Consider the following 19,134-nt stretch of genomic DNA (forward strand, 5'->3'; position numbering starts at 1 on the left):
CGATTTGTCCCCAAGTTTCCGTGTCCCTAAGTTTCCTTGTCCCCATCTTTCCGGACACCGAAGAAAGCGCAAACGAGATCGGGGATTAAGTGACCCTTGCTAATCCTTTTGGGGGGTCCGGATTAGAGCGCAAAAGCAGCACGACCTGCATATTAACAGTGTTGCTGTTTGTTGTGTCGAACTATTGACAAGAATGCAACAATAAGCTACAACTGATTAAGTCAATCGATAAATAATTTGGATACATGCGATTGCTTACAATCGAAGTTTACAACAGCTGATTTTTACTCTCTTTGGACTAAATAGGCTTTTTACCCCCTAGGGATTAAAAATGCGTTTTACTCCCTATTTACTATAAGAGCTACTTTTGACCCACAATGAATGTATTGAAAACAGCTGTTTTTGTTGCAGTATGACAAAAAAATACTAAATTTTAAATTTAAACACAATTTAGTTGTTGTGTTTGATTAAACTATATAATTAATTCTTTACCTATTAATTAACATTTTACAAACCTACCTTGCTAGTTAATCGTAAATTCCCGGAAATTCATGAATTTTTGGAATATAGGCCCGATTTTGAATTTCCGGGAATTTTAAATACACTCCAGTGTCAGTTGCATAGTACAGTACACGACCCCCAGTACTACGTCGTGACTGGCCACTCCTTCATCCAAGTACACACTTCATTATAACCTCCTCAACTCAGTCTCAAACCCGCCATAGATGCCGTAAGCTGTTAGAACCCTGGTTGGTGATATGTCTTGGACTTTCGGTCCAAATTTTGTTTGTCGCCATTTGCTAGGCTACTTATGGTATCACCCCGTGTTTTTAAGTTCTTCTTAAGCTGTCAATTTTCATTAAATATAATATTCTTTTCAGGCTAGTACTGTGTTAATTTAAGACCCTCTCCACCAAAACACCATTGACTATTGGATACTGAAGTATACATCCCATCTATATGAACCAACTGTAAAAAAAATTGTACTAAAAAAGAACGTAGTTGTGTGAGCCCGTCACAGAATACGCTAGTGTCTAAAATTCTATTTTATACCTTATTTTTGTTGCTGACCAGGTTTATGGGTCATAACAGTTGCTAAAGCTCACAATAAGTCATTCCTTAAATTTGACTTGGTAAAAAAGTTTGTGTACTCGACAGAATTTAGTAATTTAGATCAGCGCAATGTGTAGGTGGCTCACATCAACTACGAAAATTCTGATAAAAAACCTGGCTACAAATTTAACATGGGGGTGGAATGTCTAAACACATTGTTATAAAAATTAAACACATTTTTTAAGCAAACTATCACTATTATACGTATTACATAAAAGGCAGTGGTTTTTTTCTAAATTTGTTTTAAACAACAAAGATTGTATTATCGAACGAGAAGATCCGATCAGACGTTGTATTGTTTGCTTTCAATTGAGTCTGTGAAGTGGTATTTAATTCCTTTGATCGGATCGAGAATAAAATGGGATATTGAAAACACCCGATGAGATGTGTAATAAAGAAATGATTTGCGATAGAGATTTTGATGCTCCATGATTTTTGTTGGAGAGGTTCTGAATATTCATAAATAAAAGTTAAACTGAATGTTAAACGTTTCATTCGTTTTTTTTTACATATTTCGGTTTCTTTTGGATTCTAATAAAAGGGAACGATCCAAGCCTTAGTTGTTTTATTGTGTAACTTAGGCATTTTGTCAGAAAATATCAACATTGACACATTCAGGATCATAGCAAAATATGTTTTAATATACAAAGGTAATTCTAATGATTATATACAGTATTTTGGTTCAAATTAAATTCAGATTTGTTTTTATCAAGTGTAGTAAGATACATTTTTTAAGATGCTGTTAAGTGTAATAGACTTGCAAGGAAGATAATTTTCCTAACATACTTATTCGTCATAGAATATAAAATGTTCTAATATAAGTTTGAAGGCATATTATGACTTATGACTATGAGTCCATAGCAAATTCACAATTAAACCCATTCAGTAAGTAAGTATCGTTTTATGGATAATAAAACTTAGTATTTCACCTGAAGTCAATATAAATTAATAGCTATAAGATGATAAGACATTTACCCATAGTCATGGTAAGGTGGGCTTCCAGCGCATCAATTCTGATTTGGTATTCTCTTCTGGAACACCTGTGGTACAAAACATGCCATTGTGCTAGAACAATGGGCTTTTGTTGGGATCTTCTGTTTTGTTTGTCACGCCGAAGCTAGTCACCCTGCTTATTGTCAGATATTGACCGTTGGCTACACTGGCTACTCTTCTGCATGTTATATGTATGTCTATTAAACCATTGGATTTGACTTGTGCAAGTATAATTTTCACGTTTAGTATAGTAAGACTACGTATAAAGGTTTTAAGTTTTAAGACTGGCTGGGTAGCTGAGTGGTTATAGTGTTTGCCTAACAATCAAAAGGTTGCCGGATCGATCCTGAGAAGAGTCAATAATTTTTTTTGTGAAACTGGACCAAACTGTCCCTGATTGGGCTGCAAATAAAGGATCCTAGTGAATAAAACAGCTGATCTTAGCACAGAAAACGTACTACTATAACCCAGAATGCCAACCGCATGGTAAAAAGCATTAAGTGTTTTGAGAGAGCTTTGCCTGTCAATCCGTAGGCAGCGCCACCAGCGTTTTCTGTGATCTTAGTCAAGTCAGTAAGAAAACTGCACATGTCTTCTCATTTTACAGTCTTTTTTGGGAATAGTAGTGTCCCCATCTTAATTGATAATTGATATAATAGTAGTGTAGTTATTTTGCGTTTCGTGTGTAATTTCGCCAACATTTACCATACAGGAATTGCTAGTAACTGTCTTTCGAGTTAAGACGTTGTTCATTTCATTTCAAAAAATCTACTTTTATACACACTATAATACCTACTAATAAAGATCTTATTTGCCCACGACTCTACAAGTTTCACTATATACTCTATAAGTTACACCTTTTCCTAAAACCCCCTTCAGCTTGTACTTGCGAAATCGATCACCTCAAAGTTCACTTGATAACGTCCGATTAAAACCCCAATCACTTTATATAGTGCGAGTTTAGCGCTGCATTTAATTATTGCGCTGTTGGCACTCCTGCAACAATGGTGCGAACAGCTGATATGAGAGCGAATGTAAACAATGCTGCCTTGCGGCGGCACTTTCACTCTAGTCTTGACTCCCACGCCCCCCCCCCCCTCCACCACTACTGTCTTATCATTTACCGTATCCGCTATGTACGGCTATAGCTCACGGGCAAATTGGATCGTAAAACCAAGGTTGGAACTATAATGAGGTGTATTTAGTGCAAAATCGATATACATATCTTGGTGTGTTATTGGTTGAACGCCTCATTATCAGAAACTTCTAGGCTAGTAATGATTCTGACCGGAAAAATATACTTGTTAAATATTGTATACTTACGTTGAGCCGTATTGTTTTAAATTTTGAAAAGACACCCGATCTACAGCGTGTCCCAAAAACTTGTCAAGACTTCGGGACTTGATTCCTGATACAAAAAAATAAAAGGGTTCATGTGAAGGTATTCACAATTTTGTTTTTTAAACATTGAAATTTTTATGTTTGAACTGCTCCGACCGATCTTAATGGAACTTATAATCGTACGTATTTTATAGTTCAACAGACCTTCCTTGAAGACCCTGTACACTGGTCACCTAGTGTCAGTTTTGTATTTGAAAACATGACCGAATGAGTGGCTTAATTAGTAATAATATAAATATCGTTCTAATAAATTTCACCCAATACAATACAAGATTTCCAAAACAAAAATTTAAATTTCCACTGCTAATGTATCCTAAATGGTTAGGTTTGAAAAACCTATAAAAAATCCTCAGATTGCACGTAAAATCTGAATCCCTCAGTTAAAAATGTAATTTTTAAGATTTCCGCTTTAGACTACCTATCTGAAAATCGTGGTATGATATTTAAAATGCATATTATAATTTAAATTGTAAAAATATGGCGAATTTCCACATCTAAAGCTTTGCCGTAAAAAATTCTTAGTTTCTTAAACACTTTTGGTGGCACAGTTTATGTGGTTCACCCTGTATAGTGCAGCGGTACAATTGCATTCTATTTTACTACTAATGACCTGTAGGCAATGGTGCGAAGTTCCGAGGTCGCTATTACAAATCATTGAGCAACTTCAAGCCAATTGTTGTAAATATTGTAATTAAGCCGTGAATGAAATAGCAGGTCGGTAACCAGAGTAAGATTGTTAAGTTTTGAATTCTTCTAGATGGATTTTAATCCAAACTGATCATTTGTTACATCTTTGTCATCGGGAAATCATAGCGTCGTTGGACTGGAGATGTATATTTTTTCTTGTTCTGCAATATAAAATAAAATAATATATTTAGAATTATTTCAAATTTATTTTGTTGTCTTACTAGTTGTTTTTTATTGACTTGGCTAGTGTAAAATATTCTCCTGTTAAATTGGTTTAATAAACTATTTAATTGTATTTGACTTCGGAGATTATGCATTTACGAAATAACATATTCGCAGCCACTATTTGCAGGAAGAGAATGTTTTTGGGCAAATATTTTACTTTCTCTGTGGTCAGGATAAATTGGTGCGTGTGGAACCAAGCCTAATTAATGGTTACTTTCCCGCTATTGGGAAGTCCACATATTTGGGAGTTTGAGAAATTTTACCTTCCGGTGTTCCTGGTTTATTATTTTGCTAGTCAATATGTGGTTGGTATGTTTAATTTTAACCGTCTGATCGCAGGTTTGAAATTATAAAGTAAGATTTTTTAGTACAAGTCTTTTCGGTTTGTTTAAATAGTTACACGTTCAAATATTGTAAATTTTATCAAGACATGGGAAGTTTTTTTTTTTAAACTAAACAAACATTTAAATTACAAAAGTCTCTATTAAGCAATATTTTTAAATTGAAACCACGTCAATCCTGTAAGAAAGTTTTTTTTAATTACCAGTTAATGACCTTTTACTCATATTATTTTTATGAAACATTACTATTTTTTAAGAACAATTTTGAGAAATTCACAAAAAATCATGAATTATGTGTGAAGAATTATGATTTGAGAAGATCACAAACATTTTCTTATACAATCCACGTTTTATGACAAACATCTTAATTACAATGGAATGAATTGTTTAACAAATTACCAATTAACATTAAAAAAATAATAAAACATATCCTCACTGATGATTCGATCTATTCTATTAAAGACTTCAATGAAAATGCATCCAAATTTAAAAATGAAATCATAAAGAGTGTAAATGAATCCTATACCTTTAATAATTAATTAATTGTCCTGTCGATACAATGTATATTGTCAAGGCAATAAAAAATATTTATTTATTTAAAATACTGGGTTAAATATACATCCACTGAAAATAAAAGTGAATAAATGCATACAATAAACAAAAAGATAAACCCGAAGTTTCCTATTATTTCTCCTCGTAACGTGTAGTAGTTTGCTTAAGGGTTCTATTGGGCTAGTTTTAAGACATAGTTGACCATGTACAAAGTTTTGTCAATATTTTAACACACGTTTATCGATTTCAGCGCCTTACTTATCCCTTTTATAAACTAAACAATTTTGTCAGTTCTGGAGGTATTTTTCTTCGGTATACTTTTATTATTATCTTTATTATGTTGTAGTTTAGTTTGTGATTGTATTATTTTTAAACATAACTTGTAATGTATGTTTTTTTCGTGATATTTTAGATCATTCTTTAATTAATTAATTGCACAACCTGGAAGTTTTACCGGCAAATTGGATGATACGTGTGTATTCCTTCGACAAACATTTATTTGTTAGACAGAAAACCCCACAACTTTTTTAACATTTGGTTTAAAGATTGGGTTTTCTGTGACGTTATTCAAGTACTACACGCACCTCTTTATATTTATTGGTATGCACCATAAATGATATTCTAACCAATTTTTTACCAACCAATATCTTAGTCCCTCTAAACATTCTGTGTCACCGCCGGGTGAGTTTTACTTCAAAACAATTAATTTTGTGAGAACCAAACAATATGAACATAAACTAACCACCTGCAACATTATCTCTCCTTGTTTTCGAACCGTGACGTAACGCTTCTTCAGGTGACAGCCGGGAGACGCTACCGGAGACCCGCTGTGACCTTGACCTTGACCGTGACACGTGACCTTGAACTGTGACGTCATGCAGTGCCTCCATGATCGCGTCACCGCTAAACTGACACGGCCACGACACGCATTGCAGTGCACCTTGTGCAATAATGCATCTTCTGCAACTGCTACTTAGATATCATTGTTGTTTGTTTAAGGATTATCCAATATTCTTCATTATTCATCATATTAAAGTTCTTACAACTTTACTAGTTCGTCTAGGTTTGATAAATGAACACCAGAGACTCTGCCTAGTTTGTTATAGGGTGGATCATCATTCTTTCAAGTTTAACACGGGAAAGGTCATCCAAGTTTTTGGAAGAATTGTCTCTTCCCTTATTTGTTATCGTCTCCTAGTTCGTCCTTGTAAAATGTCACCGGCTACCTTTTGTAGTTTGATTAAGTTTGCTTGATCATCAGATACCCCTTTAAAGAATGTTTTAAACTCCGCCACATGAACATTCTCTACCAAGATGTCCATATCAACAATCAATCTATGCTTACTTTTAAGATTGTCCACGTACTACGTACTCCTCGTGCGCCGTTTCCCTGATGAGAGAAAAGAACGACAGCTCCGACGAAAGTGGATTTCTTTCTATGAGTGCCATAGGTCTAGGTCTATTAATTCAAACTGTGAATAAGAGTGGTTAAAAATATAATATACCTTTCCGGGACTTAACACACTGTATTCCAATCAAACCACGACGTCCTCTAATGCAAGGCTGCGGCGAGACTAAAATGGCAACGCCGCACCGCCGGCCTACCGAAACAGCTGTTGCACTAATTCATAATAGAGCTTCCACTGCCCAATGGATATCTGTATTACTGTTATCACCATAGGCCTGTGCGACGTTGCCACACACCAATGTCGTGCGGAGAGGAGGCTTCAACTAATTCTTACCCTATAGATTTCCCTATCGACTCTTATTACCCTATGGATGAGAATAACTACTTAAGACCATGTCACATTTATTGTCAGCCTGTTTCAACTGCAGTACAAAATTAATAATGATATTTTATTTTGCTGGAAATATTTGTACAGTAATCTCAAACTAATACAAAGCAGATACAGAAGAGATAATAGAGATGCAAGACTACACAACACCAATCATCTGACACCTCCTCCTTGTTGGTAACATCCTGTAGTTACTGTCATGATTGTCACTTTCCGTTGACTCTACAGTGACCTTCCTCACTGTTGAGTCTACTTTAGTTCTCAATATTTACTCTGTCTATTGATAGAAATACCCCTGCCGCAGCAAACCTGCTGACTAAGCAAATTTTCGTTTGTCATAATGGGTTTTCATTGGAAAAAGTTTTTTGATAAAATGTTCATAGGTTAGGATCGATTCTGATACCTTCAGATTGTAAGAGGAATTGAGTAAAAACTAAAATCACTAACCCACTTGGCTACCTGTTCTAAGAACAATGTTTGAATTGTAACTTTGTTATGTTTACTCCGAACTCCAAAAAAATATAAAGAGCAACCCTTTCGTTGTATGGTAAACGATTGATTTTTATGGGTGCTTTTTTTGATTTATTATGTGTATGAGTTAAACACACTTTGAATGTTATTTTTGTCAGAAGCCTTCCAAGAAAATATACAAAAATGTTTTTGTATAAAATAAAAAAAGTATGATTTTAATTAAATCAAAATATATAAAAAAAATGTGGCAAATTAAATAAATAAATTTCAAGTTAAATTTAATCAATGGATTATATTTTCTTTTCATAAAGGTTTTTTATAAAATTAATAAAAAATTTTATAAATAATAATTTAACATTTTTCCTGTTGAACATTTTACCAATTGGTATTTAGTAAGGTAACCATTTTTTAAAATTAATATATATTTTTATCTGATTACTCTAGTTCTGAGACTTAAGAATAATATCATCTAGGGTAAAAAGTTAATATATTCAAGTCAAAATTTATATTCTTAGGATTTTTTAGTTTCTGAAAGTTCAGTTACATCCTGCCTATTATTCTTAAGTTGCACAATTTTATGAATTGTTCTGTACCGATGGAAGTAGGCCTAGATGTGGAGGTGGAACTGATCAATAGAGGCCTGGATTTGTACTTCTACTTGTTGACTTGACCTAGATATTCCACAAGTTGACCTAAATACTGCAGCTCTTACCTCAGGTTATGAACCTCAGATTCCCTCCTATCATTGACAGTAATTTACATAGTAAAATTAATAACAATACAGAGTTAGATTGTTCATCAAAAATTAAAATATTATCAACAGTTTTTTTCTTGTTGTGTTTCCTTTACAGTTATTGTTAAAAATAATTGTCTGACAAAATTAATTATTCAAATTGTAAATATAGGTATTTTTAGATGTTCATGGGCCAAATTCGGCCACAATCAAAACTGTACTCAAATAGTGAGTAGCAACGCATTATTTTAATTAATAATATAATCAAATGTTTTATTTATTTTGTAGTACAAATGGTTAAAAAAAATGAGTTACACATTGAATATTAATATTCAGCAAACATTGCTCACATAAAAAATGTGTTTATCTTTAAATTTGGCTGGTTAAAATCACACAATAAATCAACTCAAATAACCAATAGCATCCATCATATTGGTTTTGATTTAGTTACCATTGGCCAGCTATTGGCTAAATCACTCTAAATAACTTTTATAGATACGAACTGTGCACTGTGATTTATGTATGCAATTTCATAGAAAATGTGTTGGTTAAATCATTTTCAATGGAACTTCGTGTCTGAATGTATTAAAAACGGTTCCTTGTGGTACTTACCTATGCTACCAAGACTATGTTTGCATTTAGTTTTTGATTTCTTTGGTAATGAAGGAAATAAAAATGAGTAAGATAAGTTTATTCCAAGTTTTCTTTTTATTTATTTCATTTTAATCCCTTTTAAGATCAAGGTTTTCTCTTAAATTTCTTATTTATTTACATTTTAAACCTGTCTTCCTAGTACGTTATCACCTATGTAGTCTTTTTATTGCATTGGCTGTAAAGGCCCATTTACACGTTGCCAATTTCTGGTATTCTAGTAGAGATTTGACTGGGAGGTCACTGGCAAGGAGTGACTGGAACGCTTACTGGCACATCACGACTTCGGTAATCTTGGTTAAACATATTCCAGAGTTTTGTGTTCATGATACAGCTGGATAATTATTTGGGGGAAACTGGCATGCCTGTAAAACAAAAATATTTGTTCTACCGGCTCTGCCACCTACTGGCAGGACATGCTTACACGCTAGTCGCTGTCATCCAGTGACTGGCAACTTCAACTGGAACGCCAACTGGTATAGTGTAAATCAGCCTTAATACACCAGTGTTAAAAGATAATGCTCTACCATCTGAGCTTGTGAACATGAACAATCAATGAACCGGAACCGGTGTTTCAAACCACAACCACCAACCACCGGTTCACCAACCACATGCTGTAGTTAATATACAAAAAAAGTTATGAGATTTTACGGTTTTATTTTTCTTTCATGCTTCTTTCATGCGTATTAAAATTTTGTCGATGGATAAAATAATGTCAATCAATAATCTTGTAGCAGGAGATAAAAAGAACCTCAGAAGTACATAATTGGATGTTGAAAAAAGGTAACTTTGTAAAACAAAAAATTATCCACAATGCTAATGATTTAAAATTCAAATGGATTTACAAATCGTGTGTAAAAGCAAGAATGTAATCGAATATTTAAATTTTTGAGCGGAGCGAGCGAAGCTCTTATACGTCGACTTTTATGCATTTCGCAATACGCAAACTCCTCCTAGACGGCTGAATCAATCGTTTTCAAATTTTGGATGGTGATAAAGACCATATCGGTGAGTGCCAACATCTATATGGCGTTAAAAATAACTCTCAGGAATCCGCCCCACTGGGTCTCAAAGTTTCAATGTAATCCTTATGGAAGCAGTATTTGACACATAAACAAAGACATATGATCAGCTGTTGACTTTTGAATGCAGTAGATAAATAAATAGCTGATAGCATTATTCCACAGATATTAGAAAATAAACGGTGGTATGGATCATAAAATAATCAAATGACGACACTAGCTTGAGGTCCGCGACGTAGGAAGTGTTAAAGAAAGTACTAAAGGTGAACAGTCTGGAGTGTGGAAACTGTTTATAACGATTAGATTAAGGTATCTGCAATCATAAAATGCTACGGAAAGGGAGGGAAACTGGTCCGTGGCGTAGGAAGTGGCGAAGGAAGTAGTAAAGGCGAGCAGTCCGGAGTTTTGGAACTGTTTATGACGATTAGATTAAGGTATCTGCAATCATAAAATGCTATGGGAAGGGAGGATAACGGGTCCGCAACGTAGGAAGTGATGAAGGAAGTAGTCAAGGCAAGCTGTCCGGAGTGTGGGAACTGCTTATGACCATTATATTAAGGTATCTGCAATCCTATGATGCTATGGGAAGGGAGGGAAACAGGTCCGTCACGTAGGAAGTGGTGAAGGAAGTAGTAAAGGCGAGCAGTCCGGAGTGTGGGAACTCTTTATGATGATTAGATGAAGATATCTGCAATCCTAAAATGCTATGGGAAGTAAGGATAACGGGTCTGCGACGTAGGAAGTGATGAAGGAAGTAGTCAAGGCAAGCTGTCCGGAGTGTAGGAACTGTTTACGAAAATTAGATTGAGTTGAGGTATCTGCAATCATAAAGTTCTATGGAAAGGGAGGGAAACAGTTCCGTGGCGTAGGAAGTGGCGAAGGAAGTAGTAAAGGCGAGCTCTTCGGAGTGTGGGAACTGCTTATAACCATTATATTAAGGTATTTGCAATCCTATGATGCTATGGGAAGGGAGGGAAACAGGTCCGTCACGTAGGAAGTGGTGAAGGATGTAGTAAAGGCGAGGAGTTCGGAGTATGGGAACTGTTTATGACGATTAGATGAAGATATCTGCAATCATAAAATGCTATGGGAAGGGAGGATAACGGGTCCGCGACGTAGGAAGTGATGAAGGAAGTAGTCAAGGCAAGCTGTCCGGAGTGTGGGAACTGTTTATAACGATTAGATTAAGGTATCTGCAATCATAAAATGCTATGGAAAGGGAGGGAAACAGGTCCGTGCCGTAGGAAGTGGCGAAGGAAGTAGTAAAGGCGAGCAGTCCGGAGTGTTGGAACTGTTTATGACGATTAGATTAAGGTATCTGCAATCATAAAATGCTATGGGAAGGGAGGATAACAGGTCCGCGACGTAGGAAGTGATGAAGGAAGTAGTCAAGGCAAGCTGTCCGGAGTGTGGGAACTGCTTATGACCATTATATTAAGGTATCTGCAGTCCTATGATGCTATGGGAAGGGAGGGAAACAGGTCCGTCACGTAGGAAGTGGTGAAGGAAGTAGTAAAGGCGAGGAGTCCGGAGTGTGGGAACTGTTTATGACTATTAGATGAAGACATCTGCAATCATAAAATGCTATGGGAAGGGAGGATAACGGGTCCGCGACGTAGGAAGTGATGAAGGAAGTAGTCAAAGCAAGCTGTCCGGAGTGTGGGAACTGTTTATAACGATTAGATTAAGGTATCTGCAATCATAAAATGCTACGGAAAGGGAGGGAAACAGGTCTATGACGTAGGAAATGGTGAAGGAAGTGGTAAGGCTTGCAGTGCAGAGTGTGGGAACTGTCTTTGGCAATTACATTAATATATCTGCAATCCTAAAATGTTATGGGAAGAGAGGGAAATATGTCCAATACGTAGGGGGTGGTGAAGGAAGTAGTAAAGGTGAGCGTGTTGAATGTGGGAATGGATTAATGTATCTGCAAAGCTAAAACGCTTTGGGACGAGACTGTAGACTGTAGGTTAAAATAATTTCGAAGCACGAATCGATACATATTTCGATACATGCAATCGTTTATAATAGAAATTTACAACTGAGTTGACAACGGCTGATTTTTACTCCATATAGGATAAACACTATTTTTACTCCATAGAGGATAAAAACTTTTTTACTTCCTAAAGAGTAAAATTGCTACTTTAGACCCGCAACGCATGCATTAAAAACGGCTAGTATTACTGCAGTAAGACCAAAACAATATAATATAAACCCTTGATGACTCCGCTCAATTTTGTGGATGCCTCTGCGCCACCTAGTATTTTTACAAACAAACATTAGATTAAATGTAGTTCTTGGTCCTTTGTTCACGTAAAATAAAAATTACATAAATTATGTCCAATGGTTGAATTCAGTTTTCAATAATTAAAAAAAATTTCATTTGTTTAATGTAAAAACTATGACGAATCAATAAATGTCATACAATTGAAAAATTATATTTATGTAATTTACGTAATATCTTATCGACAAATTTTATCTTTGCTGCAATATTTTTTTTTTGAATCCTGTCTCACTCATAAACAAAAGTAATATTTAAAGAAACACTATTAAATAGTTTTTATTCTACGGTCCAGACTTCACATTTACCTTTTATTTATTTTCTATTTGCGGTTAAAATTATTTACTGTAATTTCTAACCTTGTTTCTCACGAGATTAATTTTTTTAAGAAGTCAGAATGATATAATGTTACAAGCAATGCAAGTAGTAAAATATTCTCTAAACTTGCGGAATTCACAATCTCTGTAGGAATGGATTTTGTGAGAAACATTCTTGTGACAGTTAAATGTTCTTCCTACAATTATATTCATTCTACGTTGGCAGCATTTCCGCCAACCCAGTGAAATTCCTGAGTTCTAGCAACTAAGAGTTCCGAGTTGATAATGTTACCAATAATGTACCATAGAGTTTGTTCTTGTAAATAGTACTAAATGTACACTTTTTTCAATTTGATGTATTTTTGAGTTATTTTTTTATTAGATTATTTTTATTAGTTTACTGTGGTATTTTTATTCCTCAGTAGCAAATTATTATGTAGAATAATTTTGTTTATTTGTAATTACTGTATCGCAATATAATTTTCATAAATTTTATAGAAAAAAAGATACAATTTACAGATTTATTTAAATAAATATCTATATATTAAAAAAATAATTCCTTTAAGAGTTTTAGCTGTTTTTTAGCCAGACATAAAGGATAGTTTGTTGTTTCTATGACCTTTGTTTAAATTAGCCCTTTGTCAAGTAATAGATAATAAATAAATCAATACTTAGATAGTAATCAATTTTTTTTAATATTTGTCCAAACAATATTAAAATAGGTCTATTATGTAAATATTATTTTTTAATTATTCAAAATGAATTCCTTCAAGAATTGTAATTGTTGCCAGCTAGAAGTAACAATCAGTGGTTAGTTGGCGTAATACTGAATATTTACTATTTTTTGTTTGCTGTTATTTATGTTAAAACATATGTGTTACTTAATAAATAGCTTAAAAGACAATTCGGGAAAGAGGAAAGATGGTTTACAATTAATTATTTCCTTGGCTATTTACCTAAGTCTGAATGTTATTGAAGATTGTCATTAAGAATTTTCCTAAGTTTGAATAAATATCGGTTACAAGTGTTTTCCTGATCAACTTTATAAGTCTAAAGTGTCGATTAAAGTGAATGTCCTAATAAGTTTAGTTTATAAAAAAATGGTAGTTCCGCTTTCATAAATATTTTCATTGACCTTTAAAACAGAAAAAAAAGTTTTAACTACGTATATTCATATGAAGTTGAACAGAGTTTGACAAAAGACTGGCGAAATCTGGATAAAAGCTGCTATTTTCTGTATTGTACAATGTAGATCATCAGAAATACAGCTAAGAGGAATGGGATGGGTGAGTCATTGTGAATAACACTGAACTGAAAAATATCACTCTTTCTTTCTCTAGCTCTTTCTTTTTCTCTGACACTTGTATTGTTGAGACATTTTTTTATTTTACTTTTTCTAGCTATGTTGAAAAAAATCATATTACCAGCCCACTAATTTGTATTAAAAGTTTTCTATGCAAGTGTACAACTTTGGAAAGTCCAAACAAAAATAATGGTCGTAAATTAAAGTTTTTAATTTAAGTAGGCTACTATGAAAAGTTTTTCAGGTATTTTGATACTGTATTTTATTGGTTAAATCTATTTTAAATGTTAGTAATTATATTTCCTGATTTATCAACGCAAATTTTTACTTTCTTTAGGTTATGAAACTGGTTGCACACAAATGTTTTAAGTTCTATTTTTTTTTTTTTTTCAAAAATACTTTGAAAATGTTATAATTAATCTATTTGTTAAAAAAATTTTGAAAATTGCTATAAGCTTTAAAATTGTTGAATATAGAACGAATCAAGCGACTTTAGAGAAATTACCTCTTGGTCAGATAATATAGTCTGTTATCATCACACTGGAGTATGCCAAATTGTCTCACTTGTAAGATGTAATAATCTACAACTGTGGGATTTGCTATGTTAATTGATGTTCAGTGTAAGTTGGTACTTTATAGGTGTCACTTGAATGTAGACGTCTAAAGAATGTAAGTAATGGTGGTAATTTATCAAGGGCATTTAGATAGCTAGGTATAATATTTTTATGATGTCTAAAGCGTCATCCAATACTTCTTACAGATAGTGTACTTTTTTCTTTAGGACACCAGGCTCTAGCCCTGGTTCGTTTTCTACATTTCGTCAAGCTGGGCCTAGTGGTTGCGGCATTATCACTTAGATAAAATTTACTAGTTATTTGGCAGGATTTGAACAATGGACCTCCGGGACTGAAGTCCTGCACTCTACCCCTAGACCAGCTCGCTACCCAAGCATACTCTGAGTTGAATACTATTTTTTGTCGTGCACCTGAGTGTCCTAACAAAATGTCTTGTTTCTTTTCTTCGTTTTTGATTTTTTTCATTTTATCAACTGTGAATTTGTCATTATTTAGCCCAGCTGTTCAACAGTCATATCATTTAGCTGGGACCACTTTAGATTGTTGTATTCAGCTTCATTCATCCATCAAAATCCTCTTTTCCTCCTGATTTTTAACGATCTTTCTTTTTCCGCAGGTGGATCTTGAGAGATGTCTCACCACAGTGACGACACGATGCTCATCGCAACCAGCGACTCCTTCTGGGAGCCGAACAACTTCAAGCGAACTACCAAACGGATAGAAGACGGATATAAGCTATGCAACGATCTCATGGCTCTGGTACAGGAGCGAGCAGACATTGAGAAGGCCTACGCGAAGAACCTCAAGGGGTGGGCGAAGAAGTGGAACGAAATCATCGAAAAAGGTCAGTTAACAAGTGAACAAGTCTATTAGTGTGGCCGTTACGAAACGTTTGATGTTTGTTGAAATGGTTTAAAAATGTTTTTGAAGTGTAATAACAGTTTGGATCCATGAGACGCTAGAGGAAGGCAGATTAAAATTTGAGAAATAAAATTGATTTTTTTTTACTTTTGAGTGATGGTCACGATCCGTTTTACTGTACTCTTGTAAAAGGGAAAAATAAACCTTTAGATTAAATAAGGGTTAAGTAAGAAGTGGAACAAAGTTATCAAGGTCAGTTCTTTTTTAAGTATTAATTTTGATTGATTACAGATCAAAGAAATTTTCTATTTATTTGATTGATGGATAAATGTTGGATCTACAGTTCTACACCCTTTTAAATAAAAATTTATGTTCTTGCAATGCTAGATCATGCAGATGAAATTTTAAGGAAAAAAATAATATAAGGCCCGCTGCACATTGAAGCGAGGCCAGGAGCAGGCGAGGTGCAGGCTAGGTGCAGGTGGGAGCGGGGACTTTTTCGTGTCACCGCACATTGAAGCGAGGCGGGACAGAGGTTTCCTAGCTTTGGTCCTACTGTCGCGAGTAGAGAAATATTCTTTGGACCTTATTCATTCTAATTATGAGTTTAATAATTTAGTTTAACTCTAATCGCTATCCAAAAAACTTAAAAAACGTTTTTGAAAACGTGATTACACGAAAAAAGATTAAGCCATGGGGAGTATGTTTTAACTACTGAACTGCCAGACCGGTCTTTTAGAGAATATTTTCGTGTGAACAAATAACAGTTTAATGATATCCATAACTTGATTAAAAGGGGCATTAGTGGAAAGGAATGCAAAGCTCAAAAACATATAGCCATCTGAATTAATGCTCCGTTTCTATATCATTCACTCACAAAACACTTGAAACCCAACACTGGCGCGAGCGAGGTGCAGGAAAACTGTATTCCAACTACAACGCCACGGAGGCCTGACAGAGGCTGCAGCTGTTCTGCGCGGAGGCTGCGCGCAGCCTCTGCTCAATGTGCGGTGCTCCATTTAAACATGTGTATTACAGAATAGCCGCGCCTCGCCTGCACCTCGCCTGCACCTAGCCTGCACCTCGCCTTGCTCCAATGTGCGGCGGGCCTAAGTTTTTTTCTTTTCAAAATTCACGAGCATTTTAATCAGAAAAATGAATTTTTGCCACAACACAACTAAAAACTTTAACTGTCAAATGTGATTTTAATTTTTAACATTCAAATTTTCATAGTCTAGTAACATTAACTTTTGAGCAGCTAAGGAAACTTTTCATTATTAAAACTTTTCATTATAGTATAAAACTCTGACACAAGAACAACTTTAAAAAAATTGTCTTTAAATTGTTTTAAAATCAAACTAAATTTATAACAAATTCTCTTACTTAATGTTGTGAACTAGTTTTTGGATAACTAGAACTAGATAAATCAAGTTAAACAATGTGACAGGGTATCTAATTTTTTGATTGTTTAATTTTTGCCCATAATCGCAGAATCTTGTGAGTATTGGATATTTTATGCCTGTAATAACATAGCGAAGTTGAATTGGCATGTAAATCATTCATCAGCAGAAATTGAATTTCATCCAATCAACACGCATTCAGTTCATTCATCTATATTTCATCCTTCATTTTCTAACAAATCCAGCATGATGCATTTTTAAGTGTTTGACTCTTGAGGCATGATTGTATTATTTTTAATTATTTGAACGAATTAAATCTATAGTATTTTATTAGTGCTAAGCTATAATTGCTATGCTTAAAAAAAATACATTCCATTTCACTAGTTTTTTTAAATTTTTTTATTGTTGAAACCTAAATTTTGTCGACATTTTGTGAAAAATTTTAATATTGTGGGATTTTCAAAATGTTACTCTTTGTGTTTGAGAAATACTGTTTTGTAGAGTTTTTTTTTACATATAAAACTCTTTTTAATCAGATTTTGGGGACTAAAAATCAGTTTTAAATAATTTAGTAATATTTTTACAGATGCTCGTCTATATTATTTTGTTATTGAATATGTTATTTTACTTAACTGCATAGTTTTCATTTTCAAATTTCAAATTAAATATTTGATTTAAAGTATTATAAAAATTACTTTTTACTAAAGCCAGTTTAAAACTTTTAATTGTTTGTCCAAAAAAAGGCATTTATAAATTAAAATATTTATTTACATATTTATCTAATCAAAATTTGTTATATATAAATAAACTAGATGCAAGGTGAAATAAATAAATCACAACTTCAAAGAGGTTATTTTTAAAGCCATTATAATTAGCCAAGTGGGTTTTTATAACAATGACTACTTCAGTATGACCTTGAGACATTGTTAGTACATTGTGTTAATGGAGACAAACTAACAGTAAGCGTAATCAAAATCGTAGACTACAAAAATTGCTTCTGAACAAGACAACTTTTGGCTATGAATAAGTTAAAAACTGCTGCCAAACGCTACTGAACTTTTTGCATACTCCTAAAGTTGACTTTGCAATGTCTGCTTTTTACCGTTTTGGAACCTAAAATTTTTAATATATTTGACACAGTGAATAAACTCTAAGTATTTTGCAATTAATTTGTCACTCTAAAAACACTGACTGTGGATACTGCAAGTAAACTTGTTATTCTATTATAAAATCATAAATCTGTTGTAGTGAGCGATTTATGTCTCGTTACACATGAACACGCTGATGTAGACTAAATTAGTGTGTGCTTTACTCATCGCTAATATGTACAGTATAAGGTTAAATTACCTTGTGCATATTAAAGTGATTCAAATTTTTGTCAACAATAAAGATCCTTTGAGTGGTTAAACTTGATTTCTTTTGATAAAATAACAAGAAATAAAAAAAAACTTAGGTAAACAAAATATACACATACTCAACAAAATATATCTTAAAATTGACCTATTACCATGATAAATCATTCGGAAGTATTTGTTATGGATTATTGCCTTAAAAAAAAATCTAATTTGTTGTAATTCTGATATTAGCAATGATTTTTATCATAGGGGCTTGTTTTTAATGTCTCATTTAATTGGTACTTACTTAGTAAAACTTTTAACTTTCTAATGCGATAGTTTTTTTTAAATGCATGTTTTTAAAATAAAACTTGTTTTTCAAATGCATTGTAGAATTTGGACGGTTTGACTTTTGGATGTGCTTTGTCAAAATACTAATTGCGATAGAATATATTATTAACTTTGTACTTTACTTGTTGCATTTTTCAGTTTGAAAACAGTTAGAACTTTTAAGGAGTAAACTTATATCAGAATTTGCAAATCTTTCCATCTATTGCAATACTTATTTCAATTTTACAGTGCTCTTTGAGTTTTTTCAATCGTATTGTTTGACAGGTCCTGAAGAACATTGCCTACCTTGTCAGATTTCTGATAGTGAGTTATTTGGTTTCTGATTGTGCTATGTTTCCAGCAAAAGACGGTTAGCTAGGTCAAACATTGGTGCAGGGGCTGCATATGATTTTGCACTTTTCACAAAATCCTTTCCCCATATTCCTATCAGGATCATTAAATGATCTCCCTCAAAAGCTGTGTATAGGCCTGTTGAATGATTTGTAATCCAAGCTTTTTTGGTTACATAGACACATATCCTACACATACAGGGTGGTAAAAAAGTCCCTGGACAGTTAAATATTTTAAAAAATGATGCAGATAGAGCTACAATACTTGGTACAAAGTTACAGGGCATAAAACTCTATTTTAACACATATTCAGTGATCCAATAACTCTTCAGGGGGACGGCCCACAAGGAGTCGGAAGAAAATCTTAAATGTAAGCATAGGGCAATATGCACATCAAA

At 33.8% G+C, this 19,134-nt stretch overlaps 1 protein-coding gene across 3 annotated transcripts in view; it reads left to right on the forward strand.

The window, feature by feature from the left end:
• The window catches only part of LOC128985739 (protein kinase C and casein kinase substrate in neurons protein 1), a 104,208-nt gene that overhangs the window by 60,954 nt on the left and 24,120 nt on the right, over nucleotides 1-19,134 (forward strand). For all 3 annotated transcript variants that reach the window (XM_054405564.1, XM_054405566.1, XM_054405565.1), the window contains exon 2: nucleotides 15,078-15,305. In XM_054405564.1, coding sequence (XP_054261539.1) covers nucleotides 15,092-15,305 — 214 coding nt within the window. In that variant the 5' untranslated portion in view covers nucleotides 15,078-15,091. The remainder of the gene's footprint in view (nucleotides 1-15,077; nucleotides 15,306-19,134) is intronic.

The sequence above is a fragment of the Macrosteles quadrilineatus genome, unplaced genomic scaffold (assembly GCF_028750875.1).
Source record: "Macrosteles quadrilineatus isolate MER2022 unplaced genomic scaffold, UCM_ALF_1.0 Scaffold_2__2_contigs__length_208266976, whole genome shotgun sequence".
In the NCBI taxonomy this organism is placed as follows: Eukaryota; Metazoa; Arthropoda; class Insecta; order Hemiptera; family Cicadellidae; genus Macrosteles; species Macrosteles quadrilineatus.